The sequence below is a fragment of the Alligator mississippiensis genome, chromosome 2 (assembly GCF_030867095.1).
Source record: "Alligator mississippiensis isolate rAllMis1 chromosome 2, rAllMis1, whole genome shotgun sequence".
Lineage (NCBI taxonomy): Eukaryota > Metazoa > Chordata > Crocodylia > Alligatoridae > Alligator > Alligator mississippiensis.
The window spans coordinates 129684962-129709612 of record NC_081825.1 but is presented as its reverse complement, the minus strand read 5'-3'; the positions used below and the strand labels follow the sequence as shown (position 1 = coordinate 129709612).

At 42.9% G+C, this 24651-nt stretch overlaps 1 protein-coding gene across 1 annotated transcript in view; it reads left to right on the top strand.

Annotated features, from left to right (window-relative positions):
* Nucleotides 1-3448: 3448 nt before the first annotated feature.
* HADH (hydroxyacyl-CoA dehydrogenase) overlaps nt 3449-24651 on the top strand; it is a 32293-nt gene continuing 11090 nt past the window's right edge. The window contains exons 1-4 of the mRNA XM_006272893.4: nt 3449-3618; nt 7777-7905; nt 9271-9428; nt 21528-21654. Coding sequence (XP_006272955.1) covers nt 3469-3618; nt 7777-7905; nt 9271-9428; nt 21528-21654 — 564 coding nt within the window. The 5' untranslated portion in view covers nt 3449-3468. The remainder of the gene's footprint in view (nt 3619-7776; nt 7906-9270; nt 9429-21527; nt 21655-24651) is intronic.

Sequence of the window (24651 nt, the reverse complement as noted above, 5' to 3'; positions counted from 1 at the left end):
AATTTGTCTGTATTACAGTAATGATCCTTGTACGTTTGATTTATTTGTGTCCTAATCATAGTTTAAGAACTTGTGCTTGGGTACTGTGTAAGCAGAACAGAAAAATTGTCCCTGTCTCAAAAACTGTATAATCCAAGTGCAGATTTTTTTTAAATGTAATTCAGAAAATGAATAGAAAGTATACGTTGAGATATATGTGGCTAAGTACAGACATTTGGAGAGGTTAAATTGGGTTCAAAATGGCCGCCCCTTTTAAACTTAGTTCGTCCTGGTGCTGACCTTATACTTACAGACCCAATCTCAGCAGTGTTGCCAAGTCCACTTATAATAAGTGGAATTGGGCTTTTTTTTAAAGTCACTTGAATTTTTTGAGAGTCGAGGGTTGATAAGCATCTCCACGCTCCTCTTCGAAATGGGTTGGGTTTGTTTTGGCTTTGTTTTTAAAGGCAATGCCACTTTTTTTTCTCTCGCAAGTCTCAGCAACACTGGGTCTCAGTGACGGCAGTCAATCTAAACCTGTAACTGTACAGATGTTCCATGCATACACACTGGTCTAAAAATTGCAGAATCCAGTTTAAGATAAACCTAGATCTATGTAGTATCAAACTTTATTCCATTTAGGTCAAACTGGTGCACGGAACTCCTATGTGCTTACCCTGTGCAACCCTAAGGTTCAGAAACCCCAGCCACTGGCCCCAGCCTTGGGCCTGTTCTTTTCACCACTGCCCTACAGCCAGCCATCTCAACCCCCACCCCACAAGCTGCTCCGGGTGCATTCGCTTTTATCAGCACTTGGACACTGCCAGAGCTGAGCAGGTAAGTCCTGGTAGGGGAAGAGGCAAGAGATGGGGTATAGGTTTGCGGGACGCGCGCACGCGCGCGCGCACACACACACACACACACACACGTACCCCTCCCAGTCATGGGTTGTGCCTGCCCCCACCCCTCACACTGGGCCTGCCCACCTCACCCATGGGTCACACCTGTCCTCCATCCCTTGGCAGACCTGCAAATCCCCTGCTAGCCCACCCATCCTGACTTACCTGATATTGGACGACCATTTTGAATCTATTTAACTTCCTTGTAATGCCCCCAAATGTCTGTACTTAGTCTGCAGGCGTAAGACATGTTTAGTTGGTAGCATTTTGGAAACATTGGAAAGGAGAGATGACCACAGCATGGATAAAAATTAAAATGTGAAAACAAGTTTCATAGAATCATAAGAGTCCAAAGGGACCTCAGTGGGCCATCTGGTCTGACCCCCTGCCCCTGGCAGGCAAGAAAAGAGTCACCAACCCTGGGGTCATGTGATCCCAGCTAGATGCCTATCCACTTTCTTGAAGAACCCCAAGGATAGGGCGAGCACCTCCTCCCTTGGGAACCCTGAGTGTGAAGAATTTTTTCCTAATGTCCAGCCTGAACCTTCTCTCTAGTAGCTTATGGCCATTGTTCCTTGTTGTTCCAGGGGGTGTCCTGGTGAACAGATTATCACCTACTTCATGTTGCTCTCCCCTTATGAATGTGTATGTCACCACAAGGTCCCCTCTCAGCCTTCTCTTAGAGAGGCTGAAGAAGTTACAGTCCCTTAGCCTTTCCTTGTAGGGCCTTCCCTGCAGGCCTCTAATCAGGCAAGTGGCTCTTTGGGCCCTCTCCAGTTTGTAAGAATTTGTCCCTGTCATGTTCCTCACCCCTACTTAACCCAGCTGGGACTTGAACGCAGATCACCCACATGGTAGGCAGAAACTCTACCACACAGCCACAGCAGTTCTGTTCTCTCCTGTTTGTTTGTGTTGAGAGCTAATCCTTACCACTCAGGTACAGAACAGAATGTCCCATGTAGCTCAGGAGAAGCTGATATTCTCTTGAGAGTTATTTTTAGGGAGCTCTAATTCTTACATTGGAAGTGTGAGGGAAAAATTGGGTATTTGAAGTCTTTTGTTTTTGGGCAGTCAAGCTCTGTACAAGCATTCTACTCCTACCTGCACACAGTGAGCAATAATAATCTGAGTTTCTGTTCAGGTAAAGCTTGTTTTCACTTGTAACTGGCCACTTCTAAATAATCTTCAATCAGAAAATGTTAAGCAACGAACTGGATTTTCTTACATTTATCTTTCTCTTTCTAGCATACAATGCAAATGACATTTGTGTGTGCTGATGTTTAATTTCCCAAGTGAAATAAATGGTTTAATGCTTATTCATAAATAACCCAGGTGGAACAGAAGAATCAAATACCTGCAGGCAAATTCAAAAATTTTAAAAATTTTAAAAAATCCAAAATAAATTAGGAGAAAAATAGTAAAGAATTAAAGGCAAGCAGCTCTAATTTTTCCCTTGCTGCTGTGGCACTGAAGGAAGCCTCCACTCCAATGATGCTTAAATTTACCATGATGATTCCTGGACTCCAGTAGGGGCTAGGTCCTGTGGCTACTGAGGAAACAAACACAGGGCCCTGCTACACATCCAGATTGAAGCCAGATAGAAACCAGCTGGTGAGTAGTCTCACATTTCTGAGCGCTCATTTCATAGGTTGCTGGGTTTTTGGTTGTCGCTGTGTTGATCTGAGTACATAGACAGGTAAGGTTCTTTGGGTAGATGCGATGTCTTTTCTTAGACCAACTAAATCAACTTCCAAATATTTGAAAACTGCTATCATGTCCCCTTTGCCCCATCACCTTTTCTGCAGATTAAACATGCTTCATTTCTTCAACCTTTCCTGAAACAGCTTGTTTTATCACCCCTTTTACAGGCAATGTTGTTTGGGTAGATGCGAGATCTTTTATTAGACCAACTGCGTAGCTGGAAAAAAGTTACTGGGAAGCTTTAGGGTGCAATTGCCCTTCTTCTGGCACAGGGAGTCGTAGCTTGGATCTTACGGCTGAAGTCACTTTCATCTCATGGCAATGACCGCGTGCCTGGGGCTGGTCTGCACTGATGGCGCAATTCACCAGCCACCCGCGGCACAGTGCTTTGCCACCTTTCTGAGACGCAAGGCACCCCTTGGATGCCCTTAGTTGTTGCACTTCTTTGCGGCGTTTGAATCACACTGACTCTTGGGTCTGCAAAAAGGAAACTGGGGCTGGCCAAATACAATTAGAGCCCCCCCCCCCCCGTTATGATTTTTAAATCTTACAGGGAGGCTTTCGTCTCTTCCAAGGGGGCTCCCTAGGCCTACTGAAACCCCGGAGAAAGACCCCAGTGGCGGGGTCCTGCTGGCAACCCCCTCTCTCCGGGTACCCTTGCGAGGCGCGCCCCAGGGCCTGTGCCAAGCACCACGGGGCGGTGGGGGAGGAGGGGGTATTAAAGCCGGGTCGTTAGCGGGGACCGAGCGGCTGCCCAAGGCAGAAGGTCCCACTGAAGGAAGGGAGGGGCGGGCCCGGCCGCCTCCCGCCAAGTGGCGGCGCTAGCCCCGCCCGGCTGCCCCGCGTGACGCTCCCCGGGGCGGTGCTCAGTGCCGCCACCCGGCCCGCCATGGCCTTCGCTACCCGCCGCTTCGTGCGCGCCGCCTCCTGCGCCTCCTCCTCGGCCGCCGCCGCCGCCGCCACGGCCGCCGCCAAGAAGCTGCTGGTGAAGCATGTCACCGTCATCGGCGGCGGCCTCATGGGCGCCGGCATCGCCCAGGTGAGCGCCGCCGCTGGCCCCCGCGGGGCTCGTGTGCACGCTCGGGATCCGCAGCGACCCTGCGTTGCACTTCATACGGGCAGCCGCGGGAGTGTGCAGGGGGCGGCCGGGCCTTCCGCGAGGCTGGGCTGCAGGGGGCGAGCTCTGGCTGCTTCCCTCCCATGCCCGAGCACCTCAGCCCAGGCTTGTCCCAGCCTGCCCCGCTCCTGTCCGTCCCCTCCCCCCACACACACCCCCCCTCTCGCAGCCCCTTTGGAAGGAGGTTGGTACCATCATGGATCTGAAACGGGGTGACCGACACTAGGAGAGATGCTCTGGACTGGAAAATAATGTCAAGCACTGTTGCACCAGTCACCTCGAAGTTGAAGCAGTGAACACACAGGCAGCTTCGGTAAGGTTAGATTCGGGGAGGGTTTGGATAGGGAGGATCTGAAGGTGCCTTCCAGCCCAGCATCTCCTGTATGCAAACCCAGAGGGTGCTCGAGTACAGGAGACACGGGGCTGGAAGGTACCTCCAGGGGGCTCTGGATTCAGTGGCTCCAAACCCTTGGATATCCTCCTTGTCCAAACCCTTGGACACTGGAATTGCAGTGCATCGGAGCCAGTTCAAAACCGAGTTCACTGGAGCGCGGTAATTCCCATGCTGCGGCAGCCGCCGCATCTCGTGTATCAACGTCCCTGTGCTTCAAAATGGCAGTGGGGCACTTGGACTAAAGCCCGTTGAATAAGCTTTAGTTCAAGTGCCCCGTCATAGTTTTGAAGCATGTGGACGCCGATACAGGAGATGCCATGGGTGCTTTAATTGGAGCTGCTCCCATTAAGGCATCCCCCACACTCCTGGGGTACATGTGAAAAGGCCCTGTGATTCTGTGAAACCAGCTCTTCCTTTTGCAGCACGGCCTTGCCCTCAGATGCAGGTTGCTCGGCTTTTGATTTGTTCTACTTTGCCATCCTGGGCTCCAACTGACATTGCCACATAGGCCAGTGACTGCTGACCGTCTGGGACCAATGGATGGCTGTCAGCTTTCCGAATTCCTCGTGGGCCACCGTGCACCCTTACAATCAAGTCTTTCATGTGGGAGAGTGACCACAGACCAGCTATAAATCACTTACAGTGTCTTCACAGGTAGCAATTTAGGAGTGGATGCAAGTTGTGTAGCTAAAGGGCTAGCTAGGCATTGGGGTGCAGTGGCAGTGTCCCAGCAGAGATGCCTCTGGGTTCAGCCTGCCCACCTATTCCAGCTTCATCTTCTACACCTGGAAATAAATCTGCTGGAGTATGTCTCCTGTAACCATTGTTACCATTGTGACTGTAACCTCAGTCTTCAGTGCCCGGGAGTGTGCCTAGTAGGCATGACCCCAGAGTAGGCCTAGCCACTTCTTTCTGGTTTGAAGCACATAGGAGCACATGAATGCGGCATCTGTGTTTGGGCCCCTGCCATCGCAGTGCAGACAGGCATACCTGCCTTCCTTCTACCACTAGGAGTTATGCTTAGATTGAAGGTATTAAGAAGTCTATCAGAATTTTCCTTTGGTGCTCAGATAGACGTATGCCTACAATATTCGTCAAGCAGAACTAATGCGGGATGCCAGTTATTTATGCAAAGGCATGATTGAGCTTCCAGTGGGGAGAGGGAAGAGGAGGGGGAATGCTTGTGCCTTTGCATTTCTCTCAGCAAATTAATTCAATAGGCTCAGCCTTGCAATATAAAATATTCCCTTAGATGTCTCTCTGAGGTGAAGGACCTTCTCTGTGCAGCTCTGGGCCTCCCTTTGGGCTCATTCCTGTGGGACTCTGAGCAACACCTGGTGATCCTGAGTGTCTTCAGTTCCCATTGACGGTGTTGATAGTTGAGTGTGTTACAGGATTGATTCCTAAGCCAGTTTTTCCACTCTGTGCACATATTTGATATTTTTGACCGTATTTTTCAGCTGCCATGTGTTTGCTTGTTTAATAGCTCCTTCTACCTCTACTGTAACTGGGTCTCTTGGTACTCCTCTCACTCTAATGTATCTCTTGGATAATCTTGGCAGGAGCCTCTTGTTATCTATTTACATGGTATCTAGCACAGAGGGTCCATGAGCCTTCAGGGCCTCTGCCTCCTGTTCATTTTATTGGTTTTTTTTTCTTTTTTAGATCTTGTTTTTACTTTAGATTATAATAGAAATGTGCAGAATTAAATGGACAGTGTCAGATTCTCACACAGATTCATGAAGTTCAGGTTCTCTAAGAGCAGAATTAACCAGACAATGTCATAAATATTTAGATCTTCCAAACTCTTTTCTCAAGTGTAACAGGGGTCTCTTGATTTACAAGTACCAAGTACTCCAATATTTGGCTGTGTTTAAAGCCCATATGGAATTCACTCTGAATGAAGCCATGTGAAAGAAAAGAAGTTCAAGTGTGCTTATCTTGGTGTTGATGTTTCCCTTATTACATTCCTCATCTTCCTTCTGTTTGTGCCCTACTCTTCCCATTTGAGTACAAATGTAATATTTTTATTAGATTTGATTTGAAATCAACTTCAGTTAAAAATACAAAGTAAATCTGCAATCTGGTCTGTTTCTAAGAATGCTGCCCACTGCCCAGGTACTAAAGCTGACTTTCCCTCCAGTTTTTATTTTTGTTTTTGCTTTTTTTGGGGGGGGGGGGGGAGGGATGGGGACAGGGGTTGGCAGTCACATTTTTCAGGTTTTTTAAAATATTCTTGCCTGTAGTCATGTGACATGTACAAGCAAAGGAAACTGACCGCCTATACAAAGTAGTGTTGTGCACAGTACAGAAACTGAAAACAACCCTGTATATTTTCTTTAATTATTTCTTTTATGGTAATATTGGGCCCGAACCTAAGAATGAGCTTCTGTGTTGTACGCTGAAGTAACTAGGACTTTGCATAGAAATAGGGAGATCATTGCAGAGTGGGGGACAGAGGAATTGCTAATCATAACACGAAGTAAAAGATATTCAGATGGAATTGATTTCTCATTTTAATTCGAGCAGTGTCCTACTGTATATTTGTGTTTCAAATTTAGATGGGCTTTGGTGTGTAGTTTTTACTGAGGAGTACGGAGTTTTGGTTTTTCCTGTTGAGGTCCCACACGTTGCCTGAAAAAGACGATTCTTAAGATGAGTGTGTCAAAGATACGGAGCCCCTCCATCTGACTTGCTGGACCCCCCCTAGTAAGCCCTGTAGTTTGGGAGCCTGAGCTGTGGTGAATGAGGCATGCTGCAGAATCCTCCTGGCCCTCGGCAGCAGGGATGCAAGTGTCTCCATGTGGCCTCTGGCCTCCTAATAACCAATTCCCCACTTTATCCTTTAATAAGAGTGCTCCCTCACAGGTACAGCTTTCTCCACTCTTTTTCTGGAATCTCTTGCAGAAGGAAGACATGCATTTTGTCAACTCGATTGTGAAGTTCATTTATAACTTCTCAGTTTCCTGGCACTGGAACTTTTAGAGAAACCTTCAAGGCCTGGCTTAATAAGATCATTAATGTGGAGCTTTGGGAACATCTGAAACATAAAGTAATTGAAGCTAGAGAGAAAACCAAGTCCTTTGTGAATTTTGTTACGTTCTACTGGCAAGTCTAGTTTTCTGTTAACAGCTGCTTGTCAGGAGAAACAGGCATGGTGGTGGGCGAGGGACTTGGTGCCAGGGATCCAAGATCTCACATGGGAAGGACTGTATAAAATGTCCTTGGTTCCTTGTGCAAACTGTACCCTTTGGTGTTTACATTCGGGAGTTAGCTCAAGGCCAAAGGAACCATGAACTGGAAAATGGCAAAATCAACAGGCAGGAACTAGGAAACTAACAACAAAGAATCAGAGGCCTAAGGCTAGAAGGGCATCTGTCCTGTTGAGTATCCTGCTATACACTGAAAGGGCTGCTCCTTCTAAGCAGGCAGTCCAACCCATGTAGGTAACTAGGGCCAGTTGGAAGTAGTTAGGCCGCTGGCAGGTAACCCAAGGTAGCTGGGGACCTCTATTCCTGACACCAGTCCTGAGTGTTAAGCAGCAAGGAACTGATACTGCGTGGGTCCAGCACATTTTTTGTATTTTTGCTTTTAGTATTCTCATAAAATACCATTTTTACAAGTACTGTGTTACAAGGCTAACCTTTGCTAACTTTAATAATCTTGATGGCTACTTTTTTTTATAGGTCGCTGCAGCAGCTGGTCACACGGTGGTCTTAGTGGACCAGACAGATGAAATTCTGAAAAATTCAAAGAAAGGAATTGAGGAGAGCTTGAAAAAAGTAGCAAAGAAAAAGTTTGCAGACAAACCTGAGGTGACATTTTAGTATTTATAACCACTAAGCCAACTTCATTGACTTTGATAAAAATTCTGCTTTAGTAGTTTTAATGGTTGACAATACTGTATTTACCCAAATCCAAGATGACTTTTGAATTTAAGAAAACCTGCCAATAGCTAGATTCCATACATGGAAAACTTACAATTTTCTAATAATTTTCCTTGTATAGAATCTAATTATTTAAGGATTGTCTTAAATTCTCTCCTCCCCTCCCTGCCCCCCCCCTGCTACAGTGGGAAAGCAGTGGCAAAAGAGCAGGTGGTAGAGGTCAAGCAGCCTGACCCCTACTGTCTGTCTCCTCCCTCCTACCCCTCATTTGCCCCCCCGCCACGTGCCCCCACGTCATGCCTGCCTTTCCTGCAGCCTCTGTCCCCCTGCTTGCCCCTCCACGCCATGGTGGTAGAAGCAGCTCTGGTGTCCTGGGCTTGGACCTGCTGCTGTTGCAGCTATGAGCACATGGCCAGACCAGAACCAGAGCTACCATGTATTCTGTGCCTCAGGCTGGAATGGGCCTCGAGCTGTAACTGATGGTAAGTGGTGGGGGCCAGAAGCTGTGGGGTGCTTGTGGGGAGGCGACTGCGGTTCTGCCTCTGACCCCAAGCCTGGTATAGTTTCATCCATAGACAAGCTGTGCGATCTCAGAATGGAGCATATAAGGATCTCTCTTCAGTTGTACTGGGTCTCCATTCTCCCTTGTTTAAAACATGCCTTTATATTTGATCTTTGTCCTCATAAAGTGTGTCAGTGATTAACAGCTTTGCCAGTCAGATGAGAGAGGGAGAGATTAATTTTTCCTCATTCCCAGAAGACCTCCAGTACAGTGGCTTTTCCTTATAAGACATTTAATTTTCTGAGGTGTCCATGAAGTGCTGTGAATGATAACAATGAGTTGTGAACCCAGATAAAGCTGCTTTATACAAGGAAGAACATTTTATGTACTTACAATGGGAGAAGTCTATTTTTGCTGAGAGTAGGTCAAGACTGTCCTGGAAAAGTACTGACCTGAGAAATGGATTGTTCTTTGGAATTCTCATTTTGAAGGTTGGAGTTGGGTTGGGAAGAAAATGGTCAATTTAAAGGAATTAATTCATGAATTAAAAAGGGTTCTTTTTATTTGGTTCTGAAATTTAACTTAACAGGAAAGTTTAGTGTATCTGTGGAAGTAGAGTATTTGCATAGACCTTACATGCTTAACTGACCTGGAATACAGTATCTAGCATATCACTTAAGTTCAAAGCTCAAATAAATAATTTTGTTTCGTTTTTGAAATATGGGAGCTTTCAGATCAAAATATATGAAGCATTATATACATGATTTAGTGACACCTTTGTAATTTTTCAGGCTGCCACTCAGTTCATTGAGAGTACCTTAAAGAACTTGACAGTGAGCACAGATCCAGTAGCCATTGTACACAGCACTGATCTTGTGATAGAAGCTATTGTGGAGAACCAGGAAGTGAAAAATGACCTCTTCAAGAGACTGGACAAGTTTGCTCCAGAGTATGTATATTTGTGCACTCCTATAAAAACAAAACTTAAATGGTGATAGAATCTAGTTCATTATCTGTTATGTTTTGAACCTTCTACATAGTATCTTGTTCTTTAAGTGGCTATTAATTTTGTCATTTTCTCAGCATCTGCACTTAGAGGGAGCATTTGTTAGGCTGGATCTAACTAGCATCTATCACATGATAATAGAGTATTGGACGTGTCAGTTGCAGATGTTCAGACCTTGTAAGAAGTATTTGCCACCTTATTTGGGGGATTTCATTATATGTGGAACTAGAAATGGGTTTATGACTGATTCCATCTCTTCACTGGGTTTTCAGTATGCTTTTCCAGGTCATTGTTTAGTTATTCTGACAATAAGCTTTTCTTACCAGGAAGAAATGTGAAGCATGGGGTTGTCTTTTCCTATAACAGCAGCAGCTTTAGTTTTCTTTGAATTTGTGCATATATTGACTGTGCTGATAACTCAAATACTTCATTTTTAACATTCATTTACCATACAGTTCCAGAGATTCAGTTCTGTATTGTATCTGAGAGTTGCATTATTTCTCCATTGATTATTCACAGATAACATTATCCTGATGAACTAAACAATCTTTGTTCACTGATTGACACCTGAAACTACCCCCCTATCTTTAAAATAGAAATTGACTTCTGAAGGGAATAAAGAAGTAATTTTTCAGTCTGCGTTTGTGAGCAAAGATTAAAAAGATACTGATAAGCCAGTGAACCATCTAGAATAAATTATTTAACTAAAGTCCCACCCTCCTGCAGCTGCTCACACCAAAGAGGTTTAATCTTTACTGCTTTTATAGAAATGGAGATCTAAGAGTTCCTGTCCTAAGATAGAAATATTATCAATAACTTTTTCAAGTGAATAAATAATTGAGAGGACTGCGGGGAGAGAATCGTGACTGCAAGTCTGGGTTATGGCATGCTTTTCAGAAACTGCTGTACAACTTCACATCAGTAAAGAGTTAGCAAATATTGGTATCACATCTATACAGCCCATGTGCTTTTAGACAGAGATATCTGTCTTGCTGTTGGGGAGCTATGGGATACCAGCAATGATGTACCATTACCCTGTAGTCCTATATTAAGATGGCTGAACTAGAAGTATCTATGGAAAGCCAAACCCAAATATTACAGTAGAACAGTAAGTTAAGTTCTCCTGATGCAAATATGGGGAAGAGTAACACTGCTATTGATGTGGAACAAGTTGTCCCAGTTCTCAAGAGGAAGGTAGTTATTTACATTGGGAAGAAATTGTGTGGGGTGTCCCTGCCCTTAGCAAAGAAGATTTTCCCCTCCTTATCTTTTAGATATGGCTAATCATTAGTAACAAAGGCATAGACATTTTTTTCTGTATCTTGCAAAGTTAGATGTGAAGTAGCTACTTTAGACTACTTCAAAAGTCATATGTCACTAAATGGCAAGTATTTGGGGAAAGAGATTCTCCAGGAAAAGACTCCCCTTACAGACTAGCTTCTCCCTTTTAAAAGTTTCTATACAAGTTCTGATAGAACTTGAATCCATCTGGGTGGTTCACAACCCACTTAATTTGGGTTGCCAAATTAAGGGTGAGCCACTTGGCTCTTTGCTATGACTGTTACTTCAAAGGGCACCAATCAGCTGCAGCTCTTCAGCCATCCCATGCAGCCAGGCAAAGAAGTGACACTCCTCGAAATAAAAGCTGCAATAATTAGCTGGAGCACCAAAGCGATCCTGTGCAGCTTTTCTGTATAGCCCTGATTACCTCACAACCTGTCCGATGTGAGGGGTAAGGAACCTCTCACCCTGCTTATTATCTGGGTTCTACCGAACTTGGTTCATGTATTTGGGGGAGGTTTTTTACCCAGGTGAGAATTTTGTTGTGAAGGATATTGGACGTCTGTAATTAGAGAGTTGAGTCGTCTCAACTTAAAGTGCATGTTTGATTTTCTTGCACTGGAATTGCTTGGGAAATGCACTGCTTTGTGATTTAACAGATTGGGGCACTCTGCAAAAAAATTCTTATGCTAGCAGGGTATTTACCATCTAGTTTTACTCTTCCAACTGCTGTCATTTTTTTGCGTTGTCAATGCTGGCTGAGTGATTTGTTTTTGAGCATATCAAATTTGTAATGTGCCTTACTGAGGTTTAAGGCAGCATGAGCTCTGACTTCTCATGTAAGAGAACATAAAGTGTAAGGCTGGAGTATTCTTATCTGACTTACTAAACATGCATCTGTAATTCTGTCAGCAGAAGTGGATTATTTGTATATTTCTAATACCTACTACATTTTTCTGATAGGCCTTTTTTCATTGTATTGGGGGGTGGGGAGTGAGGGGAACCAAAGAAACTTACCCATCACAGACACACTTATGCCTTCAAATGGCACAGAAGTCCAAAGGTGGTGGTAGGAAATCAGGTTAATAAAATGTCTTTCAACTACTGGCCAGCGTGATGTGGGCTGATATATTTATCAACCTAGAATGGAGTGTTTTGCTTTTATTTTGTATTTGCCTCTTCCTCAAAGTCCAGCCTCTTTGCATATGTGCACCTTGTAAATAGCTGCTGTTCTACTGGGATGTGTTTACAGCTGCCATTGGTGGTTGAAACTGGCAGCTTTGCTGACTAAATGTTAGGAATTCTGTATTATGCCCCTTTTGTCCTTTTCGGCTTGCTCTGATTTTTAGATTCAGTAGGGTTGTGCCTCTTAATGCAGAGAAAATTCCTTGAAACTTTTGAAACTTGCATCCTGTCACCAGGGACGTACCTAGACTCGTGGCAGCTCCAGGCAAACTTTTAGTATTAGGCCCCCCTTCACTAGAGATAATGATTTTTTGGTTGCATTTTGTTTTATTTCTGGGCCCCCTTTCTGACCGGGCCCTGGGCAGCCACCTGATTTGCCCATGCCTGTGTCCGGCTTTGCCTGTCACCTCAAACGTCACTTCTTTAGGTCCAGGTACAGAAGTATCATGAAGCTTGAGTGAAAGGCCATATGAATGGCCAGGAAGTAACAGAATATTCAGCATTCGTGGACCTCAACTGGCTAAGGATTAAAATCATGACTAATAACTAAAGATTGGATGCATGTAGGCATCTGTTGTGGGCTGCCTAATTTAACTATAAAATAGGACAAGTTGCTTCTTAAATACAATTTGGAGAAATGTTTGGAGAAAAACTATTTTATAGCTGCCCTCAACCAGGAAGAATTTTATTTGCTATCTATTGTGGCCAGGACTTCCTTGGAGTTCCTGCATATAATTGACTTTTCAACTCTGAAAGCTCCGTGCTCCAAAACTGTTGGAGCTTCTCCTGACAAAGAGTTAATCACTGACTTAACAGTTAACAGTTGCCTAGGCATCAGTGATCACCATGTGGTTAGTTTAGCTTATGCAAACAGAGCATAGCACTGACTAGTAACAAACATTTTGGAGCTTTTAAAAGAGGCTGCCTTTCCAAAGCTGGCATAACAGACAGCGAGGTTTAAATGTAAGGTGTAAATTAAAACAAAAAACAAAAAAAAAAACAACCACCCAAACAAACCTTTGGAATTGTTCAAGGTTATCCTTGCCAGGCAGTTCTGAAAATAGGTTTGACAAACATTTGTGTAAGATGGATTAGATAATGATGATCCTGCCGTGATCAGGGTCTTGGGCTGGGGCTGCTGACAGACATTAAATGAAAGCTGTGATGGGATCTGATGCATGCTCCCTGCAATTGTGCTTCTTGCCATGCCATATGTGAATGGCAGGAAGCATGATTGTGGGATCGGGGATTAGATCCTGATTGTGCTGTATTGCCAGTGCAGGAGGAGCCCAGGATCACGTTCCCGAGCTCCCCCTGTACTGGTGAGTAGTAAGGTATTTGCATATTTTGTGCAATAACTTTGTGGCTTATTCCTTGTTTTATCATGCCACTAATTGAATGAATGTGTGCTGGGCCATTACTTAAGATGTGATTAACCCGTCAGGGGCCTCAGTGACCTCTGTAGGTCCCTAATAGCCCTATTTTTCTGTGATTTCTACAGAATGATCCAAAAACAGGATTCTGCTGACAGGAAAAATTAGGCTGGGCAAGAAATGGAGATGTGAAAGTAAGCATATTAATTTTATTGATTCCACTGGCATCTCTGAATGGTCACATACTTCAATTTACTTCTGTTCTCATTCTTTTTATATTCTAATATAATAATAGGCTTAGTACTTCCATCTGATTGTCTGTAACGCTGGGAGCCAACTATGCATGCGCCCCAGAGAGGGCAGGTGGCAATTGGCTGCATGGGTCTTTGGCATTTAATTGATTTCACTGCATCTCTAAATGGTTACTTACACTACTTTACACAAAAATAGTGTAAGTATTACTTTATGTACATATAAAGGATGAGAAAATGAGAAGTAAATTGAACTGAGCATAAAAAATACAAGCGACTATTCAGAGATGCTAGCGGAATCAATAAAATATCAATGACCCATGTAGTGAGTTGAAAAAATTCTTATAAATATGCTAGAAACAAAAGTCCTGAGAGGTCAGGTGATGATTGTAAGGTACAATTGTAATTTGTGGCATGGAAGGAAGAAAAATTGTTCATTAACTATTTCTTTTCAGTATTTGCAATGAAGCAGGAAGACGTATTCCATCGCATATGCTGATGTAGATGGAGTGGAGAGCATATGACATTACCCTTAAGGATGATACAAGACAGAATCTGCAAAAAATTAAACATCTAAATCAATAGGCTCAGATATTATGCATGTAAGAACCTAAATAAAGAAGCTAACGAGATTTCTAAGCCATTACAACTGATTCAATATACATCTGGGAGATGAGGTAAATTCCAAAGAACTGGAGTACTGCCAATGAAGTTCCAGTGTTTAGAAAGGATAAAAGGGACCACTGGCCGATATAGATGGGTTACCCAAAGTTTGTCCTGGGGAAAATGATGGAATGATTTATTTGCTATTTCAGTAATAGGCTTAGAGGCTAAAACATAATTAATGCCGGTCATCATGGTTTCATAAAAGATAGGGCTTGTCAAAGAAACCTTCTGTCTTTATTTTAACATGATTACAGTTCAGGCTGGTAAAAGTAGTTTTGTTGCTATGGCATACTTGAACTTCTCTAAGGATTCCTCCAGATGTAACGTTTCTTACAGATTAAAAGTGAGAGTCGCACAACTTTTTTTAATCTGCCAGATGTTCAGGTGAGTTATCTCACAATAAAAATAGCAAAACAGCCATAAAGCTGTTCTGCATTTAATGTAGAACATCTTTGTGGCTGGTTTGCATCATGTTTTTAATTCTGAACACACGGCATGTTTTAAAGTTTCATTGTGCAGCCTCGTTCTCAGCAGCCCACAGCCCAGCGCAGGGTTGTGGGCTGCTGAGATGTGTACTGGACCATGGGCAGCTGGCTATGGCGGAGCTCTCCCATGCTGTTACTGGCATATGTGTTGTCAGCAGCACATGGGCTTTGCATTGGGGATGTCTTTGCGCCATTTCAAGGTGTACAGTGCAGGCAGTTGTGGACAGGAGAGTTCCCCAGTCCACAGCTGTCCACTGTGGACTTTTACTAGTGCACATGCAGCTGGGTATCAGGTAGCTCCCTGACTCCCAGCTCCTCTCACCCAGGTGGATGGGTGCTGCCAGCTGCATGCCCTGGTAGATGTACAGTTGGGAATCTTACAGTTTTTTCATGGATACCCAAAATAGCATGTTGTGCCATGCTCACATAACATTGCAGGATATGTGATTTTTGGGATCCATGATAAAATTAGTCAGTCCCAATTGCAGGATGAATTTACCATCTAGATTGGGCCCAACCAGTGTTTTTTCCAGCGCTTTGGGCTGCATACCCCTTTACCTGCAAAATATTGCTGTTCGTACACTCTAGACCTGACACATCTCTGTTGACACCAACATCAACACACAGCAACACCATTACTCGGCGTGCATTGAACAATCAGGAGCTCCACTGATATTGTTAATGTTTAGGTAGATAGCCCTTGGCAAAGTACCACATACCCCAGTATGAAAACCACTGCTCTAAGACATTGGACTTGATGCTATATAACACTTTGATAAAAAAAAAAAAAAGCCACTTGCATTCAAGGAAATTAACAGGATATATATTAGATCAGTGACTTTTTTTCAACAGCATCCAAGATAATTCACAACATAAACCCAGAGATTTCAAGTAGGAATCCATAATGTCAAAAACATTGTGGCCCGTTGTGGTCTTTCTGAGCTCTTTGCAACAGAAGAATTGCTCTATTTATGTTTCCATAGTCAAAAAATGAGCAAAAGCAAAGAAATGACATTTTCCAAGGAATTACTTGAGTCCAAAAATGTTGAGAACCACTGTATTAGATGGACTCAAATCAGCTTACCAGCTGAACTCAAAATCTGTTTTTAAATGGAGAGCTGCTGATGACTAGGGCCACATTTTTAATGGTATTCTCCAATACCTTGGTTTTGTTCCACGTCGTATAGTATTTTTATCAGCTATCAAGATGATAAACTATTTTGGATGTAAGGTGCAATTGAGACGGAGATTGGCAAGTTGTGAATGTTGGAGTGATCGGAATTAACTGCTTAACTGGTCATGATCCAGTAAAATGCATTTTAATATAGTTAAATGCAAGATAATACATTTGTGAAGGAAGTAGGCAGGTTATAGCTACAGGATGGGTGACAGTTATAAAACCTAGAAATATGAACAAGGACCTGGGAATAGACACTGTAACAGAAATGCAAGTCACTCACTCTAGTACTGTGGCAAATATGGGCTAATGTGATCCTTCAATCTGTAAAAAGGAAAGAAGTAGAAAACCATCTTGCCACATCACAGAGCATTATAAAATGGCTACTGGGACACTGTGTACCGTCCTGCCCTCCACCATTCAAGGAGACTGTGGAAACAGTAGAGGGAGTTCAAAGGGGGGCCTTAAAAATGCTCCAAGAGGTAACAAACAGATCTTACAACATGAAGATTTAAGGAGCTCAACTTACTCTATTCATTGAAGGTCGAGAGACCGTTGCTGTGTACAGGTATTTACATGTGGAAGAGATATCTGATAATGGGGACAAAGTGTTTCAGTCTGGTTGATAAATGCATAACAAGATAGAGTAGATGGTACTGGAGGTTAAAAGAGGTTGAAATGTCATTGCAGAGTGGGTGTTAAATATTGGAACAGTTTACCAGATGAGCTCCCTTTGCTTAGAATCCTTAAGCCGCATTAAGAAACCTTTTATAGGATAGGCTTTACTCCAGCTTTTGGGAGAAACTTTCTGGCATGTTGGAGGAGTGGGGCTGGATGATGGTCCCTTCTGGCTTTAGAATCCGAGTGTTCCTCAATTCAGCCCTTGCTTCAAACGAACAGGATTTTCTGCAATGCATATCACACTTGTAGCCAACATTAAGGCATTTGGGCCTAATCAAGTACGTTTCATGGCTTCAAGAAGGGTTTTTTTCTCTTCCTGATGCCCAGTTGGCTAGTTTTTTTTCTGGGAGCGTGTATGTTGTGGGGGATGGGCAGCTTTGCCTTTCTCCTGGAGTGTCAGATTATCCATAGTTGGAGACCGGATAATAAGTAGGATAGAACAGTGCCAGGGGGTGGTACAGAAAATAATTGGTGTACTTTGGTCTCATACTTGGGTTTATAATGATCACCCCAATGGGAGGAAGGAAAGAATTTTCTTCCACATCAGATTGAGGGCAGCAAATCACCATTTTTTCTTTCTGTAGTATGAGGTGTGTTCCCCTGTATGGACCATCTGGCCATATCACGCTTAACCAGTTTCCTGCAGTAGCTGGGTCTTTACGTGCTAGAACTCTGGCCCATTTCTTTCTCTTTCGTGTAAAAGAAGTGCTCTGAACATGTAACTACCGTTGAGAGAGAGAGAGGAAGAAAACAAAACAACCCCACATTCTTCATGCTCACATTTTGTACACATCACCATTTTCATAGAAAATGCGATGGACCAACAGTCTTATTTTCTGCTGTTGAAGACCTAGGGAAGACAGATGGGAATGGTGGTGGGTAGGGGTGCTGTTTCTGTGAACTGTCTCAGTCTCTCAGGAGTTTCTAGAGGTAAATAGCTTAGAGGTAAATAGCTTAGAGCTCAGCCAAGTTAGTGAGCTTTAAGCAGATTTGCTTCTACAGTCATTAAGTCTTTAAGGAGCTCAAATAAGATGGGGCTAGCCCTCACTGCCAACATCCTCTGTAGCTGCTATGCTTCCTTGAGCTACCTGGTGACCCCATAGAGTTCACTACATGAAGTTAATGAACTCTGCAGAGATCCTTTCTTGCCAATTCTAAGTGCTTTGCACATCTTAGAAGTTTGGAAGATTGAAAGCTGTTCATTGTGGGGCAGACAGTTCAAGTGAGTTTAGCAGCCCCACAGAAGCTGGGAAGTTGGGGTAGGGCATGACCCTACTGACAGCTTGAAGTTTTATGCTTAGCTGGGTAAGTAAAGCTAATGCCCAAAACTTTTTATAGACACAAAGCTCAACGTACTAAATTTGCACCCAGCACTCTGAAAGGGCAGTAGTCACGACTGACTTTTATTTCAGCCAAAATGAATCAGTAGATGGCAGTTCTGTAAATGACATTGATTTGTGTGCATGCCACTCTGTGTTCCCATAGCTCTTTTCATCTGAGGATCTGCTGGCATTTGACAAGCATTAATCAGTTTAACCTCTGCATCACTGAGCTGCGGAGGTGGAACTTTGCTGAACTATTTTTGCGAGTCATCTTGTCTTCTTCAGTATTGTCTCCCAAGTACTTGAAGGAGAATTTTCAGTTCTGGTTGTCCTATGTAATCCATAATCTATGTACCAACTCTGTAAAGTTTTGATTTTCAAAATGGTGATATAGAGGAATGCCCTTCACCAAGCACTGTGCCTCTATATTTGTACTGTATCAATGTTTGTAGGAGCTGGTTGAGGATTTTTATATAATTTCTCAGGTTTCTTCCTCATTGCACATGTTGACATTTAAACTATGCTGTTCCTACTGTATATATAGAAAGTTTATTGGTATCTTCTTTCATGAGAGCTCTCCTGCCTTTTCTACTTGCCTATCTCTTGTGCAGTGGGCATCACAAAACAATGGGTGCTCTGAGAGCCGCTCTAATTCAAGTGCCCAGAGCGTCACATATAGCAGTGTTCCTATACTGAAAAATGGCGGCGGTGGCACTTTAAAGCTTGTTGAACGAGCTTTAATTAAGGCGCCCCTGCTGCCATTTTTCAGCACAGGGACACTGATACACATGATGCTGGAGTCTGCTGAGGCACGGCAATTACCATGCCTCAGTAGGCTCAATTGAGTCTGCTCTGACACACCATAATTACAGCAGTCAGAGCAGCCTCCCTGCATGTGTATAGGTGCCCTACGTTCCTTGTGTTCTAGTAATTACTTTTGTGTAGAGTTAGCCCAGGTGGAAGCGGGCTAACACTTCTGGGTGGCAGATTGTATTTGGAATTTGTGTTTCAAAACTGGCCAGGCAGGGTGTTCTCTTATGTGTATCTATGTATATTTGCCATTTGTATCAAGGAATTGGACAGGGGGAGCAATTTCTTCTGAATGGCTTTGTTCTTTTTCCCGATGCAGTTTGAAGGTTATATGCAAGTCTTCTTATGACCCAGTAGGTGGCAGTTTAAGAAAACACATCCGGTGCTGAGACTGGTTCATTAAGCGTTTGTTAGTATTTCCTATTAATAAATCCCAGTTTTCAAAGCCATAAAACTTTGCTCTAGGCTGAAACTTGGACTGTGAGGTCTAAATTACAGAGGCTTTTTTATCTGCCATCTCCCAATTGGTTTAAATCAGTTTATGGATCCGAGTAGATTATGTAACTGAAGGACTTTTGGACCCAATACTGTTTTAATGATGATTTTTAAAATTTATATCTATACACCAACATGATGTATTAATTTAACCATGTAGTTCTAGTACCCAACCACAGAAACGATGCTGTTTGGAGATTAGAAGCTGAACTAAAAGCTCTGTCCCTGTATCTGTGAACATGAGGGGCAATCGTAGATATCTGTTAAACTTGCTTCTATACCTGCTTGCTGACTTATTTGTATGAGGCTTCTTTATGAAAGTTTATTCTAAGCAATTTTGAACAAGGATAAGTGGTGGATTGTTGTTATTCTCCATGTTCCTTGATTTTGAGAAATCTTGACCACCAACATTAGATTGTAAGTGCAAGACCCTTCAGTGCTCCAGTCCTAGTACCCAACAGCCTGCTTTGTGGTGAACCCTGCATGTGGCAATAGGGATGCAACTCCTGAGGATATGAGACACTTGTGAGCATCAGACTCGCATAAAAATTGTGGTACTATATGTGACTATGAATGCATGGCTTTAACAGCCTCTTTGTACTCTTAAGTGGGGGGGGGGAGTTTATTTGGAGGTTTGGGGGGGTGGCTTAATTCCTCCCTAAAATCCAACATGCTCTTTTGACTCGGGAGCCGGGGGGACAATTTCCTCAAAACTCTTGCCTGTCCTGGAATTTGGTTTATATTTCATTAAACGTAATTGCATAATAATGCTTGCCTGACCTAATAGGATATCGTCTGGAAGGGAGTCTTTGTGACTGTGTGGTGCAGACCAACCTATTTAATTATTTTCTGCCTTAGAGTTTCCAATTTGTAACTAGTGCTGTTATGAGTTAAAAGTGCTCTGAGGCTTTGTTGACTGAGGGCCCTATATACATTGGGAACATTGTTATATATGCTTCCAGATTTTACACACACACATACACTCTCTCTCTCTCTCTGATGCCTATATAGCAATGTTCTAAATGTATATAGGGTCCTTGGTCAAGAAGGCCTTAGAGCACTTTTAATATGTAACATATGCCATATTTATGTGAATCTAAGAAGACCCTGAATTTAAAATGACCCCTCATAATTAGATTCAAGACATGAAAAATTTATAAATTTGTTATAATTTTCCATGCATAGAATCTAATTATTAGAGGTTGTTTTTAATTAATCCCCTCCACCACTGCAGGGAGATAGCTTGTACCGGCCCCCCAGCCTCTGCCCCCCTCTCCTCTTACCCTTGCTCTGTGCCAGGAGGCTCCATCCCTGCTCTAGCCTGGGGCATTAAGCATGGCCCAGCTCAGCCCCTGTAGCAGCCCTATGGGTTGTGCACTGCTGCTGCAGAGCCAGACTGGGGCCATACTCAGTGCTTGCCAGTGCAGAGCAAGGGCAAGAGGGGGAGCAGAGGCTGTATGAGGGAGGAGGTGGTAGGGGGAGGGGGGCAGGCAGCAGCTGCCAGCTATAGCCTTGATCCCTGATAGGGGCTGGAGCTTGAGCCGCAGCATCCACTTGCCCCCACTCCAACCTCATGCTTGATTTTAAGACAAGGGGCTCCCCCATATTACATGGGGGCTCTCATCTTAGAACCGAGTAAATATGTATATATCATGGTCACAAATGTTTTATATAAGAAACCATATGCAAGATGGACATGTATAAAGACTAAAATAAAACATTTGCGATATACATGCATCTAATATATGTGTATGTTATTAGATGCATATATACAGATGTTCTAAATATACGTAAGACCCTCTGTCAAGAAGTCCTCAGAGCACATTTGTGACAAGTTGCAAATGTCATGAAAAAATATTTGTGCCAGTGGCTTTATTCTCTTGTATAAAATTTAATAAAAAATCCTAGGTCAATGTAGTGAATATAGTAGTCCTTTACTTCTTGACAGTGCTGGAAGCCAAACTTCGTGTCTTTATCTTGAATGTGATTTTCCTGAGATGGGGAGAAAGATAGCTCATCTTTTCTTGATTCAGTGATGTGCCCAGTATATTATTCCTGGGGTCAAGAATTCACATTGCCTTTCCAACAGCAAGCTTAACCATTAGTAATTGGTGTCTCTGCGTGTGTGGGGGGAGGGAGGGGGTGTGAATTTTGAAATACATTATGGAGAAAATCAACAAAAGGCCCAATGTGGGGTTACTTCTAAAACTAACTCAAAAAAAAGATTACCCATAGTAAGTTTGTATAGAGTACAGGCCTCTTTGCTCTCAGAAAGATAGATGTCATTCACACAATCCATGCTTTTTTCCCTACCAGACATACCATATTTGCAAGCAATACTTCATCCTTACAAATCACACAGTTGGCCAACTCTACTACCAGGCAGGACCGGTTTAGTGGCCTCCATTTCTTTAATCCAGTGCCTGTAATGAAGCTTGTAGAGGTAAGTGTCTTACAGTACTCTAAAAAAAAATTATAGTGTGGCAGAATGTATCCCAGCATGCAGCCCTTTTGGTCAGGATAAGTTATCTCTAAGGATAAGAAGGTGAGGCAGATGATGGACTAGTTAGTCAGGAAATTAGAACTAGTTAGGAAATTTTCCTTGATCTCTAACTATTAAGATTCTAAGGTTGATTGGTCTCTATGCTGAAACTGCAGGTACACATTTTGACTATGATGATGGTTTTAGCCACATGGGAGGCTACCTGATAAGAACTGTACAGAGACTACCCATGCTTGCTGAAGCAGGAGAAATAAATGCAGACAACTGGAAAATAAATGTTGTTAACCACAAGCCTGGGTTGGATATAAATTAACATTATAGAGGTGAAGGGCTTCATAATCTTGTCAGTCCCCTAACCCATTTTTGGAGAACTTCAAAATGTCCTAACCCAATCCTTAGGATTCTTTACAGGCTTTGCTTTTGCAATGATCCAGGTGAATTGTGTGTAGATTTTGAAATAGTTCTGATGCCAAGCTTAGGTTTTTTCTCAATTTCGTAATGCATGAAATATGGCTTTAAAATAATGTAATTGACCTTCATGTAAGGACATGTATATATGTGTGGTTTGCTATAACATGAATTTGCATTGCTGTTCAGAGTATAATCTTGTAGGAGTATACAAGAGCATGTGAAAAATGATTGTTGTGTTATAATGAAACTGATGGTTTTCTTTCTCCCTTTTCCACCAAAAAATAACCAAGCATTAAGTAATTTTTTTTTTACCTGTGATGCTTACACAGTAAGAATAGGGATAAGACAGGAATTCCCTTCTGAAATCATCTGTCCATCTTAATTTTCTAAAAACAACATTTTTCAAATATAAAAACACCTCAGAGTCTCTCTATACCAGTGATTCTTCACCACAGTGACATAGTGGCCAGCCCTTGTGACAGGAGGTACGCAATTGCTCCTCTTCCTACTGGGCACCCTCATATCCCACAGGCAAGTGGCACCCAGCTATGACCACTCCCTGCTCTTTGGCAGCCCTTACGTTCCCAGCAGTGTGCTCTACTACATACAAGCCCAAGCAGCTGGATATGAGGTCAGGGGGGGACATTTTTCGGCCTGGCTTGTCCCCCCGCATTCTTCCCATGTTCCCGGGGCCATCAAATAGTGGGTACTATTTTCAAATTCCTGTAGCCATGTTTAATTTCAAGTTTATTGTTTTCAAATTTGCTCCTTATTTCCACCTGTTGAGGGAGAGCAGGGACTGGCAGTAAGGGGAGGGAGAAGGGGCTATCAGGGGAAAAGTTGAGGGGAAGCAGAGCGCAAAGAGCTACCTGACCCCCCAGATTTATTTTCCCTGCTGTAGCGGTGGGAGGGGAACAAATTCAAGGCAAACATCCAATAATTAGATTCTGTACATGGAAAATTATAACAAATATATAAATTATCCATATATAGAATCTAATTATGGGGAGGGAGATCATTTTGTATTTAAGTAAATATGGTAGTTGAAAGGTGTGCATATTTTGGTCAAAGACCCTGTAAGGAAGCCTTGCTTTTTTCAAAAGTGTCTTGGGATCTTTATTCTCCAAACAGAGATGATGATCTTGTGGTTTTTAAAGATTTTGTTTTCCTTAAACAACCTCATATGGTCAACTTCATTTAGTGTCCCTACATCAGATGAACAAAAGCCTGAGAAGCCTATTGCAGTTCTAACACAGAAATCTACTTGAATTGCCTGATCTGCTATTGGAGAACGGAAGATTATTTGGGAAAGAAAAGGAGGGAACTGAGAACAGAATGTCTAGATAAATGACGCTGTATCTGGAAAGCACTTATTTGTGCCACTGCACTAAGTGTTAGCACTGAACAAAAATTACTTAAACCTCTTTTCAGATTCTGCAGTACGATGCGCATTTGACCCCTTCTCACTAATAAGCCTTTAGGGATAAGCAGTTGGAATTCTGGACGTGCTGTACCAAGTCAGGGGTTACAACTACACTCTAAAGAGACTTGTGATGCTGAGTAAAATCTGTTACAAATCCCCTTTAAGACTGCTCAGAGGGACTAGTTTCTGTGTAGTCTGTGCAAAAACTTTTTGCTGAATCTCTTATCTGCCTAAGTCTCCAATGCTCTCTTCCTAGTAAGAAGAGAGCCAAAGGTTGGGGAATATATCCTTTGACGATCTGAAATACTTCAAGCTTTAGACTTCAAAATCATGAGAGGTAAAACAAATTTGACCTTCCCTGAATTGGCTACAATCTCATGTGAAAGTCCCAGACACTTTAGATCTAACTTCAAAACAGACATTTTGCCACTTTACTGCTTAGAAACAATTTTTCACGTGCCTGGTTCTTACTGTATCTTTTTGTTGGCCTTACCATTAGTCATCTCTGTTTAAGAGACCCAGTTCCACTGCCATGGCATGTCATGATGATATAATTTACTCTTCACAGCTTATGTAGAAATTCTCAAGTTACGGCATTGGGAGCTCAAGCTAATCCACAGGTTTTGTTTGCAGAGTTATGTTAGTTATTATTTCTGGTGCTGAAACACTATGTTTTAAGCAAACAAATACCATACTGAATTCAGGGTGCATTGAAGTCTTTAGAAAAATCCATGTTTTCCATATGGAGAAGACCTAATTGCCAAGGAAAATAATTTGGGGCCTTTTTTACTCTCATGCTTCTAAAAGGGTCATAAAGTTTTGAAAAATGGAAATTACTAAATTAGGATGCTTTTTAGAATGCAAGTGTTGATATAATACAGTATCTGTGTCTGTCCTCCTGTTTACACTGGCTACAGAAACCGGGTTACACCCTTTCTATCAAGAGCTATGTATAAATGGGGTTCTCAAATGTTGTCAGCATGTTTCCCAAGCTAGCAGGGGCTCTGATTTCTGAAGGTTTTTACACTGTCTGTAGAGTAACCTTTGCAATAGAGTTGTAAAGAGATGGGCTCTATGCTTTAAGCCAGGTGAGCGACTAACTC